The following is a 15,799-nucleotide window of genomic DNA, read 5'->3' on the forward strand; positions in this document are numbered from 1 at the left end:
AAAAAAATGGTATAAACAACACTTATTATAGGGACCAAGAAAGTTTCACAGACATCAATGTCAAAGAATACAACCGCAGCCTTTACATACAGAGATGTCACAGTTTGGTGGAGATGATGGATTGAATTGACAGCTTTTTATTCTGTGAAGGAAAACCAGTCTTCAACAGCACAGTGGTAACAGAAATAAATAATCCCTTGCTGAAGGGAAGGAAAATAATTAGTTTTGCGGCGGAAATGAACAATATTTAGACAAACACGTTCTTGGGCTTTATTTACACTTTCAAAAGAATACAACCGCAGCCTTTACATACAGAGATGTCACAGTTTGGTGGAGATGATGGACTCAATTGACAGGTTTTATTTTGTAAAGGAAAACCAGTCTTTAACAGCACAGTGGTAACAGAAATAAAAAATCCCTTGCTGAAGGGAAGGAAAATTATTAGTTTTGCGGCGGAAATGAACAATATTTAGACAAACACGTTCTTCGACGTTTATTTACACGTTCAAAAGAAGCAGAGAAGGTGTTTGGTGGCCGGGTTGATTTATTGTCGGAATATATATTTTCCAAATATGGTTCTGACAAAGGTAGGTTTTATCATCACATTACATTGTATTACATTAGTCATGTTCATGTATATGTTTTAAGTTAACGTCCAGTGACAAATATTACCTGCATACACAGTCGAGAACATGTTTATTGATCATGAATATTAACAATGTTTTATACTTTACCGGTGCAATGAGCTAGATGTTTTACATGTTAGTAACAATTTAAGCTTGCATGAATACATGACGACATAACTTAAATGCAGAAGAATTAAAAACCAAAAAAGGAACCCGTGACATATCAGGCTCGTTCTGTTTGACTTTCGGGATAGAAATATGCTTATTGATCGATATGATAGATGGATAGGAAATCGTACATATACAGCTGATCGCTTTTTTAAAGTCAAATATATCAATGTCGTGGCAATTCACGGAGATGACATAACAGTTAGTTGAGTTATATATGTGAATGACAATATATGCATTGATTGGGGTGGTTCTTGAACCTTAGCAGCGGACATCTGTAATTTTGATACTGCAAAGCACTCCGTACCTTTGTAGAAAGATTAAACTTATACTGCTATTGATATTTTTATGAGAAAATATGTACAAATTTTGGAACGTAATCAAAAATCATTTCAAATGTCCCTTACTGGACCGAAAGAAACAACATATAATTGATTTGTTTGCAGTTATCGAAAAGTTTAGCTGAAATAAACACTTGAAATTGTTATGTTACTACGATATTTTACAAATTGTATCCTTAAAGATCTTGACAATACCGAAACACTGGTAAACTTGGATGCTAATAGTTGCAGATCCACGATGTTGAAAAAAACGACCCACCAAGTCAACGTTATGAGTGGGACATTTAAAAAAGTTTATGCTTAACCATATATGTAGACCCATTACGGAGCGCAATCCCTTAATCTGCTATGCTTTGGCTTTGGCAGTATACCAGCAGAGGCGCCGATCTTTAATTGTAATCCACAAGGATGACACATATTTAAGTGCTTAAATAATGATAAGTTCATTTAAAAGACATGTACAAAATGATTGTTTGTCTTTCAAAATTTAAAACCCACCGATAAATTATGAATCATATTTCTAACCTAAGATAACGATCGAATTACCATTTAAACATATACATAATAAAAACCTGTTTTGATAAGAAGTATCACATATGAACACAACAACGCAGTTTGTGACAATTAAATATCGAAATAAAGATCATAAATCAAAAGATTTTTTTTAATCACCTTTCAAAGAATTTAAATTACCTGTAAAAAAGCAGAATGCATTATACAAAAACATTTAACGTTTCTCAAATGGACATCGACATGTAAGAAAAACACTTAATATTTTTTCAGTTAAATGTGAGGAAATAATCATTTTGGGGTTGTTTTATTCCTTTTTCAGGTAAGTCATATCATTAATTTTTATTTTCGTCACTTATTCTCTAATATAGCCCATATGTCAAAAGATATCAAAAGAAGTTGAAGGAATTGAAAAGGCTCAATCATCTCAAATCCAACACCATAGTTAAAAACGAAACCAATTAAATATTATACACTATTAAAATATGTTTTGACCGGGACCATTAGATATATAAGTTCCCAGGTTTTCGAATGTTTATCGGAGACAAATAACAGACATCCAATATTTTGTACCAGATCCTTAAATAGATTTCTACTTTTTTTGATAAAAAAAACCCTAAACTTTTGCATCACACATTTTCCCAAACTTGAGCTCTTTCCACGTACATGTATATTCCATCACTTTTGGAACCAAGTGTTCGATAGCAACGCCTTTTTCGTGACTGTTATAAATCACAAGGCAGAAGTGTTTGTATAGGAGAGTAAACATGCAGTTACAAAAGTGTTATGCATATAACATGTATAATGAAATAATCGCTCACTCGTCAATCGGTTCTATTAAAAGGGTTGTGTAAATGTACATATTATAAGTTTTTAATTGGTATGTCTCTCACAGGTAAACTAGTAAGTTTAAATTGCTAAAAAAAACACCAACGGAAGACTATTATCACACTTGAAAAACTATTCTGAATAGAACATCCTTCTTGTGAATTTCGTTTAAACGGATGTTTTGCCGACGAAAAATATGACGACAAATATAAACCTCCATTTTCTAACTGAATGTTTACTCTCCTATACAAACACTTCTGGCTTGTGATTTATAGCAACGTCAAATGTGGAAGGTCTAATAAAGATTTGAAGAATCACACTGTCCCAAGTATAGACATTAGTTACAGTTCGGACTCGTGAGTAAAACTCTTTTTATTAAAATCAAAACAATAATGCCCCCTAAGTCTCAAAGTACGACACAATTTCCCTTGTGAAATGGACAAAGTGTCATATTACCTTTTTGCAGGCTGACGCTGACTTCCCAGTCATTTATTACCTCAACAATGAAACGTTGGATTAATCTGAACATGTCAGTTCGAAATGTCATTATCAAAATATCATTAAAAAACGCGACATTCTAAATGAGAATCCATCTGTTTGTTTTGCTCAATAAAGAGGAATTCTATGCGACTGTCATATAAGTGAAAGGTTTAGCTAGCTATTAAACCAGGTTTAATCCACCATTTTCTACATAAGAAAATGCCTCTCCCAAGTCAGGAATATGACAGTTGTTTTCCCTTAGTTTCATGTGTTTGAGCTTTTGATTTTGCCATTTGATAAGGAACTTTCCCTTTTGAGTTTTCATTGGAGTTCGGTATTTTTGTTATTTCACCTTTTTCGCCATGTTTATTTATATGGTTGTAGAAAATTGAATATAATCTAAAGCCAATTTAGATGTCGACACCTTTTTTTTGAATTGTGAAATATTTAGAGTTATCATTATATCTATTCCAACATGTAGATGTGGATTTGATATTGAGGACATGCGCCATTTTTTCTTTGGTTGTTCTTTCGATTTAAATGAACGAACTTAAAAAGAAAGATTAGTGTTTAATGGTCTCAGCTGGCTTCCCGAAGGCTGCAATTTGGACACAAAACTATTGGTTTTGTTAGAAAAAACTCTTTCCTCCGATCAAAATCCGCAAATTTATCAAACCAGTCTTAATTTTATAAAGAGAGCAAACGATTTCTCGTGGTATAATATCAATATACTTAAAACGCACACCATCATCATCATCATCATCTCTGTCGTTCTTTTGTTCAGTATAGTTTAGAAATATTTATGTTGTTGATATCAAAGAATGAATAATCACATTCAACTCATATTGATATATATATATTGTATTGTGGATATGACCTTATAATTTTGTTTTACTTGTGTCTGATCCTTTTTCTTTTTCCTTTGCGCGAATGCAATATGTTAAACTAACTCTTAAGCACAGTCTTTAATGATGAAAAAATGTATAATTTTCAAAACAATTGTGTCACGGTCAATAGCCAAATTTGTTTTACCAAATATGCCATGCATAATTCTGCAGCAGGTCAACTTGATATTGACATTCGTAGCAGCCTTTAACATTTCTTGTTGGATTCCCACTAAGCTCCTTAATATCACCAGTAGAATAACAATAAAAGAACAAATCAAAACAAGACAACTGTCATGTCAACAAGATAAAAAGTAAAATAGCCATGGAAAATTCAAAAAGGAAAGTCCCTTATCAAATGGGAAAATTAAAAGCTCAAACACATCAACGAATGGAAAACAACTGTCATATTCCTGACTTTGAACAGACATTTCCTTACGTAGAAAATGGTGTATTAAACCTGGTTTATTGCTAGCTAAACCTCTCACTTGTATGACAGTCATATTGAATTTCATTTTATTGACAACAATTTGGGATGAAAAAAAACAGACAAGATAATAAAATTGAAAATGGAAACTGGGAATATTTCAAAGAGACAACAACCTAAACATTGAGCAGAAAGCAGCCGAAGGCCACCAATGGGTATTCAACACAGCGAGAAAATCTCGCACCCGGAGGCGGGCTTCAGCTGGCCCCTAAACAAAAAAAGTGTACTAGTTCAATGAAAATGGACGTCACACTCAACTCCAAAACATATAAATGAACTAAAATTAAAAAAAGAATAACAAAGGCCAGAGGCTCCTGACTTGGGACAGGCGCAAAAATGCGGCGGGGTTAAACATGTTTTTTTGAGATCTCGACCCTCCCCCTATACCTCTAGCCAATGTAGAAAAAACAAACACACAGCAATAAGCACAGTAAAACTCAGTTTAAAAGAAGTCCGAGTCCGATGTCAGAATAGGTAACAAAAGAAACTAAGCAAAATGACAATAATACATAAATTAACAATGGCCAGCATCAGACCTTAATTAAACTGATAGAAAGATTATGTCTTCATCATATCAAGATCAAGCACAATACCTCCCGTATCATGCCAACAACTGGTTTTAGAACAAATGTGTTTATTTCCGATGCAAAGACCCTATGAGTGAATCAATATTAATACCAAAATATGCCATCATTAATGACCTGACAACAGAATCGTAACTATATCCCTTCTGCATAAGTCTGTTTGAAGGTTTGGTTAGCTTTTGAGGTGAATGTCGACATATTTGTGCTTTGTATAGAATATTACCATAAAAAATTGGATGTGAAATACCTGAACGTTTAAGATGTCTGCATGTTGATTTAAATTATATTTACGAATGATGTCCGTGTACCGATGATAAAATTTAGTAAATGTTTTGACTAGTTTGTGATATCGAAAACCCTGGTGTAATAATTTTTCAGTAATACAGAGATTTCTATCGTTACAATCAAATACGTTGTTACATAAACGAGCGAATCGAACAAGTTCAGATATATAAACACCATAAGATGGTGACAAAGGAACGTCACCATCTAAAATTGAATAATTAACAATAGGAAATGAAAAATCATCTCTTTTATCATAAATTTTGGTATAAAGCTTCCCGTTGAAGATATAGATATCAAGATCCAGGAACGGGCAGTGTTCATTGTTAGTATTAGCTTTATTTAAAGTCAGTTCAGCAGGATAAATATCTTTAGTGTACATACTGAAGTCTTCATTATTGAAAGCCAATATATCATCCAAATATATAAAAGTGTTATTAAATTTATGTATCAGATGTTGTTTCGATGGGTCTTTGCTGATTTTAGTCATGAATTGTAACTCATAACAATACAAAAAAAGGTCTGCAATAAGTGGTGCATAGTTAGTCCCCATTGGAATTCCGATAACTTGACGATAAACGGAATCTTCAAAGCGAACAAAAATGTTATCTAGTAAAAATTCAAGGGCAGTAATCGTATCAAAGCAGGTCCAATTGACATAGTTCTTTTGTTTATTGTTACTAAAAAAAGGCCTAAAAGAGTTGAACATATATATTCGCATACTGACTTTTTAAATGCCCATTTAATTAGGTGTGTGATTTGTTTCTTAATTAGATTATGAGGCAAAGTGGTATAAAAGGTAGAAAAATCAAAACTTTGAACGAATTCAAAATCACCAATATAAGCATGCAATGACCTACCGAATTATACTATTTACCGGATTTGTAATAACATAAGCAACACGACGGGTGCCACATGTGGAGCAGGATCTGCTTACCCTTCCGGAGCACCTGAGATCACCCCCAGTTTTTGGTGGGGTTCGTGTTGCTTAGTCTTTAGTTTTCTATGTTGTGTCATCTGTACTATTATTTGTCTGTTTGTCTTTTTATTTTTGGCCATGGCGTTGTCAGTTTGTTTTCGATCTGTGAGTTTTACTGTCCCTCTGGTATCATTCGTCCCTCTTTTATCAAGTTCTTCAAACGAATTTTTGACACTCTAAAAGTAATTAGTTCCACTATTTTCAAAGGCCTTTTTTGAACAATTTATTATTTTGATTGTACCAAGTGTACTAGTACGTAGAAAAGACAGTTTAGTAGTGGAACAATGGCTTGAAGACGAAATAAATCTATATTTGTAAGGTGTTTTGTGCAGCTATGGAAGCCAGTACATAGTTGGAACTTTCATTGTATAAAATAATGTTTATTTAAGACTTGAAAGGTCCATATACATATATATTTATCCCAAAGTATTCTGTCTAAGCATAATGAAGTTTAAAAATATTAAGAAGTCAAACAAATGCATGGTCAACAAAGTGGAGAATATTTCAACTATTCGGACAGGCACATACAGAATGTGGCAGGTTAACTAGTTTGAAGGCGCAACAACCCTTCCCTAACCTGGGACAGTGGTATAACAGTTCATAATAAGAACAAACTAAACAAATCAGCTGAAAAGGGCTTAACTCATCAGACCGATACAAAGCACAAAAACTTCTAACAAAAACACAGAGTGGACGTGGCAGTGTACTTATACATCCCCACAGCAAAAAGACACTAAGTAGAGATCTGAGAGTACTCACAGTTACTCACAGCTAGTTCAAAGCCAATAACAACTAATAAAAATCATGCATCTAAGACTAAAACATCAATCAGTACACATCCAACATCCAATGGATTTAGTATAAAGACGTCATTAACAGTCAGAGAAAAACATGACCTTGTGCAATGCCAAGATACAGGTGTCGACAGATTGTAGAGCCATGAATGTGCATATATATGTATATAAAAATAATATTGAGTTTGATTTTAATTTACTGATAGCAAAATCAATATTAATACCAATAAAAACAATGTTCAAAGATCTGAGTATAGTGTTGAATTGGTAACCTTTTAGAATAAGTTTATTTAAAGGATCGATAAGTTTACCCGGATCGTATCAAAATTTCCGGGCTCGGTAAACAACATCTTCGTAAAAATTAGGATGTGCTATCCCGTTAAAAATAAGTTTTCTACAGGAACAACCAAACGTCCAAACCAAATCTTTATATCTGTGAAAGAATTTAATAAAGGTTTCAAATAATTTGTGGTAACAAAATCCCTGACTTGATAATTTACCAGTAATACATAGATTAAGTTCATTGAAATCCAAAACGTCACTACAGACACGGGCATAGCGAACGGGTTGTGACATATAAACACCGTAAGATAGTGCCAAAGAAACATCACCGTCCAAAAAAGGAAAATTAACAACAGGGAACGAAAAATCGTACTTTTTGTCGTAAATTTTTGGGTAGTTTCCCGTGTAAAACGGAAATATCTAAATCTAGGAAAGGAGAGTTATTACCGTTTATATTTGATTTATTCCAAGTAAGTTCCTTTGGGTAAATTTCGGCAGTATATTTAGAAAATTCTTGATTATTTAACGAAAAAATATCATTAAGATAACGATAAGTGTTGTCGAATTTATCAATTAAATGCATTTTAGACGGGTCTTTACTAAGTTTGGTCATAAACTGTGATTCATAATAGTACAAGAATAAGTCTGATATTAAAGGGGCGCAATTGGTGCCTATAGGAATATGTAGAACCTGTCGATAAACTTCATTGCCGAAACGTACATAAATTTTATCAAGGAGAAAATTAAAAGCTTCAATCATCTCATCACACCTCCAGTAAGTATATGTAGCATATTTACCTTTCTCATTAGAGAAGAAGGCTTTATGAGTTGTAGCAAATATATTTGCATTCAGATTTACCAAACAACCATTTAATCCAATAGGAAAAGTTTCGTTTGATAAGATTGTGTGGAAGTGTAGTGTAAAAAGTTGAAAAGTCAAAACTGTCAACAGAATCAAAAGGACTATGAAAGGCACGATATTTATCAAAAACATCCAAAGACTTTTTTACACTCCAAAAATAGTAAATTTCACTATTTTTATATGCTTTTTTATAAAAGTTAATGATAAGTTCTTTGATAGTAGTTAGGGACCAGTTAGGTTTTTGTGTAGTTTAACCAATACATAGTAGGAACCTTCAAATGTTCAGAATAGGCCCTAAGCTGTGATGTGGTTATGATATGATTGTGTACTATATGACTGTCTGTGGAGCGTTCGGACTTCAATGTAGAAGAATTTAAAATTGCATTCTTAAGAACGTCCGTGTTGTATTTACGGCATACCACCATCACATTGTTGGCTGCTTTGTCGGCCGGTACACACACAAACCGCTTTGCGAGTACTTGAAGTTTGTTTCTTATTCTAGAAATAGGCGTATTATGTATTCTAAATTAATTTCAAAATTGTGATATTCGAATATCCACAACATTCATACATTTATTTAAATAAGAATAAAGAGAATTTTCCCGTTTCCACCAATTTTTAGAATACAATGAAAGAGCATCCTTTGCGACCTGACGACACTGTTTCCAATCTATTTTAAATGGAGGACGATATTTTGGTCCTTTTTCAAAAAGTTTTTAAACTTTCGTTCTTGAACGGTATTGAGGTCCCCCGTAATAACATGGTCATAGGGATCATATCCAAAATTCGATGATTCACAGTCTCAAGTTAAAGGAGTATTGTTTCTACTCTGACGTCTGATGTTATTGACGTATAATTAAAAATTAAACTTCTGCTGGGTTTTTTGTGTGTATACGAAATAATAGGTGGTTCTGTGATATTAAAATAGGGAGGTATAACGTTTTGAATGGTAGAGTCATTAAATATACTCGATAAGTTGATGAAATCAATACCTCTGTTTATATATTTAATTTTCAGAAAATGCCTTTATGATCTTCAGGTTTATTGATACGCGAGAACAGTTAATGGTGGCAAAAAGCTGTAATTATACGCGAATATTCATAAAGTGGGCTGAAGAACGAGATTGTGGTACACTCCTTGAAAATATCATTTTACTTATTGGTATTTGACCCAGTTTACATAATAATTGATGCCTACCATTGTTTTTAAATGTAGATAGAGGAACATCAAGTGTATAATTTATACGATGTTTAAATCGTTGATTTCGATTGATACGTTTGCCATGAGACCTAATATGACATTGTCTTTTATCAACAATATTAATGATATCAATAGAAGAAGTTTTAGATATGTTCCCTTGTCCCATTATATTGTCATTTAGACCCAGGGTATATGCTGTCTGCAGTCGCTTAATCCAAGACAGTTCGATAATTTTACGGGAATCTTCAAATTGTTTATGCGATTGCCCTTGTTGTTTCTGGATCGTTTCGAGTGGTTTGAAACCTACCAGTATAAAAATGCTACATGTTAGAACGAAAACATCAAACAAGATGTGAACAAACACATTGATCAATACCACATTTAATCTACAAATGATCTTTTGAATATAGTCACTGACAGACTACTTAAATTAGCCAAGAAAAAAGTATCCCCTAGGAGACAATCACAAACAAGAAAGAAAAAACTACAAAAGAACTTGTTTACATTAAAAGTAAGATAAATGACAATACAGCCATTGCTGCACGTAGGAAATATCGAAAAATAACAGACAGTACATCAGACAAAGCAAACATCTTTAATAGTCAGTTTCATTAAGCATTTTGATGAAACAACAAACACATCAATACCGAACAAGAGAAAATCACACTATCCAAATATGAAAAACGTCACTTTTTGCAACGAAGGGTGTAAACAAATTACTGATAAGAGCAATCCTTATTCAGCAACTGGTCCTGATCAAATATGCGGAAAGGTACTGAAAAAAGCTTAGTAGTGACATCTCAACCTCAATAAAATACATATTTGAGAACTCGCTAGACACAGGAAACAGGAAAAACCCCCAGTGGATTGTTTTTAAACAAGAGGCTCTCAAGAGCCTGAATCGCTCACCTGTAATTTTTTGTTTAAATCTTTTATCAATGATTATTTTTGCTTTTCAATATATATTAATGAGTGGCTTAACAATGCCATTTAAATGTTCTTTGTATCTGTCATATTTTCTTCAAAAGCAAAAAAATGCATTTTACCCCTATGTTCCATTTTAGCCATAGTGGCTATGTTTCTTGACGTACAAGGAAATAGAATACAAAATTTATACAAGATACTCTGAATCTCATTCAGCCCAAGTTTGGCTGAAAATGATTCAGCAGTTTCAAAGGAGAAGATTTTTTAAAGTAAGCAAACTAGATTAGATGAACAAATTGTGAAAAATTGTCTTTAAAGAACAAAAACTCCTTAAGGGTTCAATTGACAATTTTGGTCATATACAACTTATTTGTAGATCTTACTTTGCTAAACATTTTTGCTGTTTACAGTTTATCTTTATCTATAATAATATTTAAGATAATAACCAAAAACTGCAAAATTTCCTTAAAATTACCAATTTAGTGGCAGCAACCCAACAATGGGTTGTTAGAAATTTATCTGAAAATTTCAGGGCTGATAGAACTTGACCTAATGAACATTTTCACCCAATGTCAGATTTGCTCTAAATGCTTTAGTATTTGAGATATTAGCCAAAAACTGCATTTTACCCCTATGTTCTATTTTTAGCCATGGCGGCCATGTTTTTTGACGAAACTGAAAATAAAACACAAACTTTATTCTAAATACCATAAGTATCATTTAGCTTAAGTTTAGTTGGAATTGGTTCAGTAGTTTCAGAGGAAAAGATTTTTTTAAAGTTAGAAAACATGATAAACAAATTGTATAAAATTGTCCTTAAAGGGCAATAACTCTTTAAGGGGTCAATTGACAATTTTGGTCATATAAAATTTATTTGTAGATCTTACTTTGTTGAACATTTTTGCTGTTTACAGTTTATCTTTGTCTATAATAATATTCAAGATAATAACCAAAAACTGCATTTTAACCCTATGTTCTATTTTTAACCATGGCGGCCATGTTTTTTGACGAAACAGAAAATAAAACACAAACTTTATTTTAGATACCCTAAGGATCATTCAGCTTAAGTTTGGTTGGAATTAATTCAGTAGTTTCAGAGGAGGAGATGTTTACACCGGACGGACGACGACGACGGACGACGACGGACGCCAAGTGATGGGGCAAAAGCTCACAGTTCCTAAAAAAGGAGATCAGCACAATGCAATAAATAATTCCAAAGACTCATTCAATTTAACAGCATACTACGTAAAATCATGGGACAAATATATAACTGGCGTTCAAAAATTACAAGCGTTGTATCTTTGATGAGCACTTGCAAAATAACAAAATAGTGAACGATCCTTAACATGGATTCTGGGGATTAACATCATGTGAAACTCATCTATTTTCACTCAACCAAGGTCTTACAAAAACACAACAATACCTCCAAAGTGATATAATTGTGATCGAATTTGCCAAAGCGTTTGACAAAGTACATCACAAAAGACATCTCTTAATTGGTATGGCATTGAATACAACACCTAACGGATAGACGCTTTTTCTCACATTCGTCAAAAAAGCAGCCGTTATTGATTGTGTACAATCAGACAAAATTAATGTGACATCTGGTGTTCCCCAAGAACATTTTTGGGTCCTATCCTGTTCCTTATGCATGTAAATGACTAACGTTAATACACCAAACACAGCACCATAAGATTAGTTGCAGATAACATCATAATATACAAGTCAATCATAACTGAGAAGACACTCAAAAATTTCAAAAAGACCATTTATCAGCAGCCAGTGGGAGGGGGCTAGCTCATTTCTTTTCACCATGAAAAATGATCATTCCTGCAGATAACAACTATTTAAAATCCAATAAGTTTGACCACACTCTTCACAACTTACGAGTTTGAATGTCCCTTTGGTATCTTTAGCCCCTCTTTCACGAACATGTTATGCAGAAAAACATCCACAAAGCATCTTGGAGTTACAATACAAAACAAAAACTTAAAATGGAACAAACATGTCAATAATGTAACAGCTTCAGCCACATGCATGTTAAACTTTGTAAAGAGAAACCTAAAGGTCAACTGAAAAACAGTTGAAAAAAAAGCTTATACATAACTCGTAAGATCAAAGCCAAAATACAGCAGTTGTGTCTGGGAACCACACACCATATTACAAACACACCGACTTGAGATGTTCCAGTGCAAAGCAGCTATGCACTCTTGTAACAGATACCATAACACCAGCTCAGTAACTGAATTGCTATATACACTCAACTGGACAATTCTAGAAAAATGCGAAAAATAACATTTATCATCTTTTTCTACACATACACCATCATGTAGCCATATAACCCAACATATGTGCTTATCCAAACAGATAGGAGAACAAGACAACATTCAGACGTTAATCGTTTTTAAAGACCAATTCAGACCACTAAAGATTAATAAAAATATTCATTTCACCCAAGGGAAATGTTATAATGGAACCTCCTACCTTTAGCTGCAGTATAATGTACTACACTTGACTTTACGAGAACTTATCTAAATATATGTTCTCAACAAACATCTCCACATATAGATAAAAACTACACTGTATTTAGTATTAACCAAAATGCAATGTAAACAAACAGAAGAAGAAAAAAGGAAATAATTTTTAAATAAAATTCTTAATTGTACATGTACATTGTAAATGTGATTTAAATAAAAATTAAATGTTTAGGATTGAGCGTTCCTGATGAAGGGAAATCCAAAAATTTATAAAATGTTATTTTCACCATATTGATAATCGTGTATAATAGTAATTCAAAATATTATTATGATTGTTTCGTTTAGATATATCAAATGGCAACATCTCAAGAATCATGTGATCTCTGCGTCACAGGTCATACATCATCCATAGCTGTTACGTGGTGCCCAGAATGTGTAGAAAAACTATGCGACAAATGTTCCCACCATCATAGTCTGTCATCAGTCACAAGAACACATGGTATTTCTACTATGGCGGACTATGAGAAACTTCCAGAGATAATTCGCAAGACTAAACTTTTCTGCAAGGAACACAGCGAAAAATTAAAATTGTATTGTCGTGACCACGAAATTCCTTTATGCCGAAAATGTATCCTTTCCACGCATAGAAATTGCGAAAACACTGATATACTAGTCGATGCAGCTAAAAACGTAAAAACATCAACAGCAATGTACTTTTTATTGAGGGGCCTGAGGGATGTTACAAGTAATCTGGCAAAAGCTGCAAAAGATCGAGAGAATAATCTTACAAACATTGTTGCTGAAGAAGATAGCATAAAGGAAAAGATATCAACAAATAGAGATCAGCCAAAAATTTCAAATGAGTTGGCAATGGTCTCCAAAAAATATAGAAAGGAAGTAGGAGAACTTATTACCGACTTGCGGGAAAGAGAAGACAAAATGATAGATTTAGAAAAGGGTTTCACATACATTAATAACTACGCGACTGACATACATGCGTTTGTGTGCATGCTAGAAATGAAGGATATTGTACATGAAGAGGAGATTTATCTAAATAGTATTTACAGCGAAGGTACATTAGATAATATCAATATTTCTCTCACAAGTAGTAGGGATAAAAACACATGTGATGATCTAGAGAATATAAAAGAAATAACCGTTAGGAAATCGACAACTCTGGTTAAAATTACCAAAGGAGAAGACACACAGGGACAGATAGTCATGCAACGTGCGTCGGCTTACGATAATATCAAACTTGAAATGACAGACTTATACAACGTAGAAAGAAAAGGGGACATCACCGGGTGTTGCGTTCTTCCTGGTGGGAAGATCGTGTTGGCTGACAGTTCCGGTGAACTTATCATTCAAGAGGTTAATGGTTCCTCGTTTACCATACCTACAAACAGAGGTATATTTGATGTGTGCGCTATAGATGTAAATACAGTTGCCGTTACCAACGGAATGTTCCGCACTCTTCATATAATTGATTTAAAAAAGAATACAGTCATTAAAAGTACTAGTTCGACAAATGCTTGCTGTGGAATAGCCTATCGCAATGGAAAAATCATATTCTGTGTGAAAGATGATGGTATTTTTACAATGAATCGGAAACTGAGTAACCCTAAACGTATTTTCGAAGACAAATTACCATGGGGGTCATATGTCACAACTTTTGAGGACAAAATCTTTTTTACAAACAGTAAAAAGAAAAATGTTGCTGTTATTAATTCCGATTACCAAATTATATGGAAATTACCGTTCGAAGAATATAAACCTTTTGGTATTGCAGTAGATTGCAAGGGAAATATATACGTTGCAGGCCACATATTTCTGATCGTTATTGCCAGTGATGGAAACAGAAGCAAAAGGCTAGACGGTCGACATGATGGACTGTATCAGCCTTGGCCTTTAGCCTATGACGAGGAAAATAACTGCATTATTGTAGCAAATCTTACACAAGGTCCCGTTCTTGTCTACAATATAATTTAAAAGTCTATAAATATCCAACAAGGCTGCTGAAAGCAGTGAAGAAAAAGAAAAACGGCGAATTTTAGTAATGGAGGAAGACGGTGCAACTACAGAGAACTACCGACGATCGACAAGAAATATGGCAATCCTAAATCGGATACCAACATAACAGCCACAACGGGGTCGAACTCACAAACTCAGTGCTGACAGGCTAATAAAACAGTAAATCTGAACTACTTAGACCACTCACTCATCGAGACCCCCATGCATGCAAAATAGTGATCTAATAGCAAAATATCGAAAAATTCCAAAGAAGGTTTTGCATCATAATTGTTCACAAAAGGACTTTTTCAGGGAAACTACTTCACCCTTCTTTGAAAATTCTTTGTCAATATTATATTATAGATACTTATCTTTAAACTACAATGGAAAAAATTTGTTTTTCGTCGTGTTGAAAGTTATTAAAGATATGAAGGAACTTTTCTGTCTATACATAAAATAATGATGTTCCTGTATATCAGCCTAGAAGAGTGAGTTTTAGGAATACTAGTATAAAGTACATAAAATTATATACATTATAAATCAAGGGCATACATACATCTCATTTGATTTTCTCATTTTTCATCAGTAACCTATTACCTGTATGGTTTTCTTTTGTTCATTGTTGAAGGCAGTACGATGACCTTTAGGTGTGTAAATCAATGTCCATTAGTCTGTGATGGTTATATGTCTCATTGGCAATCATATCACGTCTCCTTATGCTTAAATTGTAAATATACAGTCTAGGACTTCAAATTGAATTTAATGAACAAATATTTAGAAGAAATTGTTAAAATTGCTTACTTAACATAGCTGATAGAAAATGTATGTACATAAATGTCCAAATAACAACACTTGTTATTTATAACAGATGAAAAGGTTCGTCATGGCATATTATTCTGTATTTTTTCTCTCTCTTGAGTGGTTAAAATGAGACAGGTGTAAACATTTCCCGAACTTTGAATGTTTTTAAAATACTCAATAATTGAAACTGAAATCATATTTCAATAAGTTTACTTATTTCCATAAAAATAAAAACAATCCTTGTAAAATTTGCATCGAAAATCATAGCATGCATTTGGTT

The 15,799-nt window shown here is 33.3% G+C and overlaps 1 protein-coding gene across 2 annotated transcripts; it reads left to right on the forward strand.

Moving 5' to 3' along the window:
* The first annotated feature begins 1,744 nt into the window (after positions 1-1,744).
* Positions 1,745-15,157, forward strand: LOC127708447 (tripartite motif-containing protein 45-like). 2 transcript variants are annotated; one of them, XM_052213316.1, is made up of 2 exons: positions 1,745-1,967; positions 13,054-15,157. In XM_052213316.1, exon 2 carries the CDS (start codon positions 13,063-13,065, stop codon positions 14,695-14,697), a length of 1,635 nt encoding a protein of 544 aa, XP_052069276.1. In that variant the 5' UTR covers positions 1,745-1,967; positions 13,054-13,062; the 3' UTR covers positions 14,698-15,157. The 2 variants fall into 2 exon arrangements, with proteins under 2 accessions (XP_052069276.1, XP_052069277.1); XM_052213317.1 differs by lacking the exon at positions 1,745-1,967 and adding an exon at positions 2,612-2,829.
* Positions 15,158-15,799: the final 642 nt, after the last annotated feature.

Source organism: Mytilus californianus, unplaced genomic scaffold, assembly GCF_021869535.1.
Source record: "Mytilus californianus isolate M0D057914Y unplaced genomic scaffold, xbMytCali1.0.p SCAF_7, whole genome shotgun sequence".
In the NCBI taxonomy this organism is placed as follows: domain Eukaryota; kingdom Metazoa; phylum Mollusca; class Bivalvia; order Mytilida; family Mytilidae; genus Mytilus; species Mytilus californianus.

What these genes read in the sequence shown, in the direction of transcription:
- LOC127708447 (XM_052213316.1), top strand. Translation starts at nt 13,063, where the DNA reads ATGGCAACATCTCAAGAATCATGTGATCTCTGCGTCACAGGTCATACA.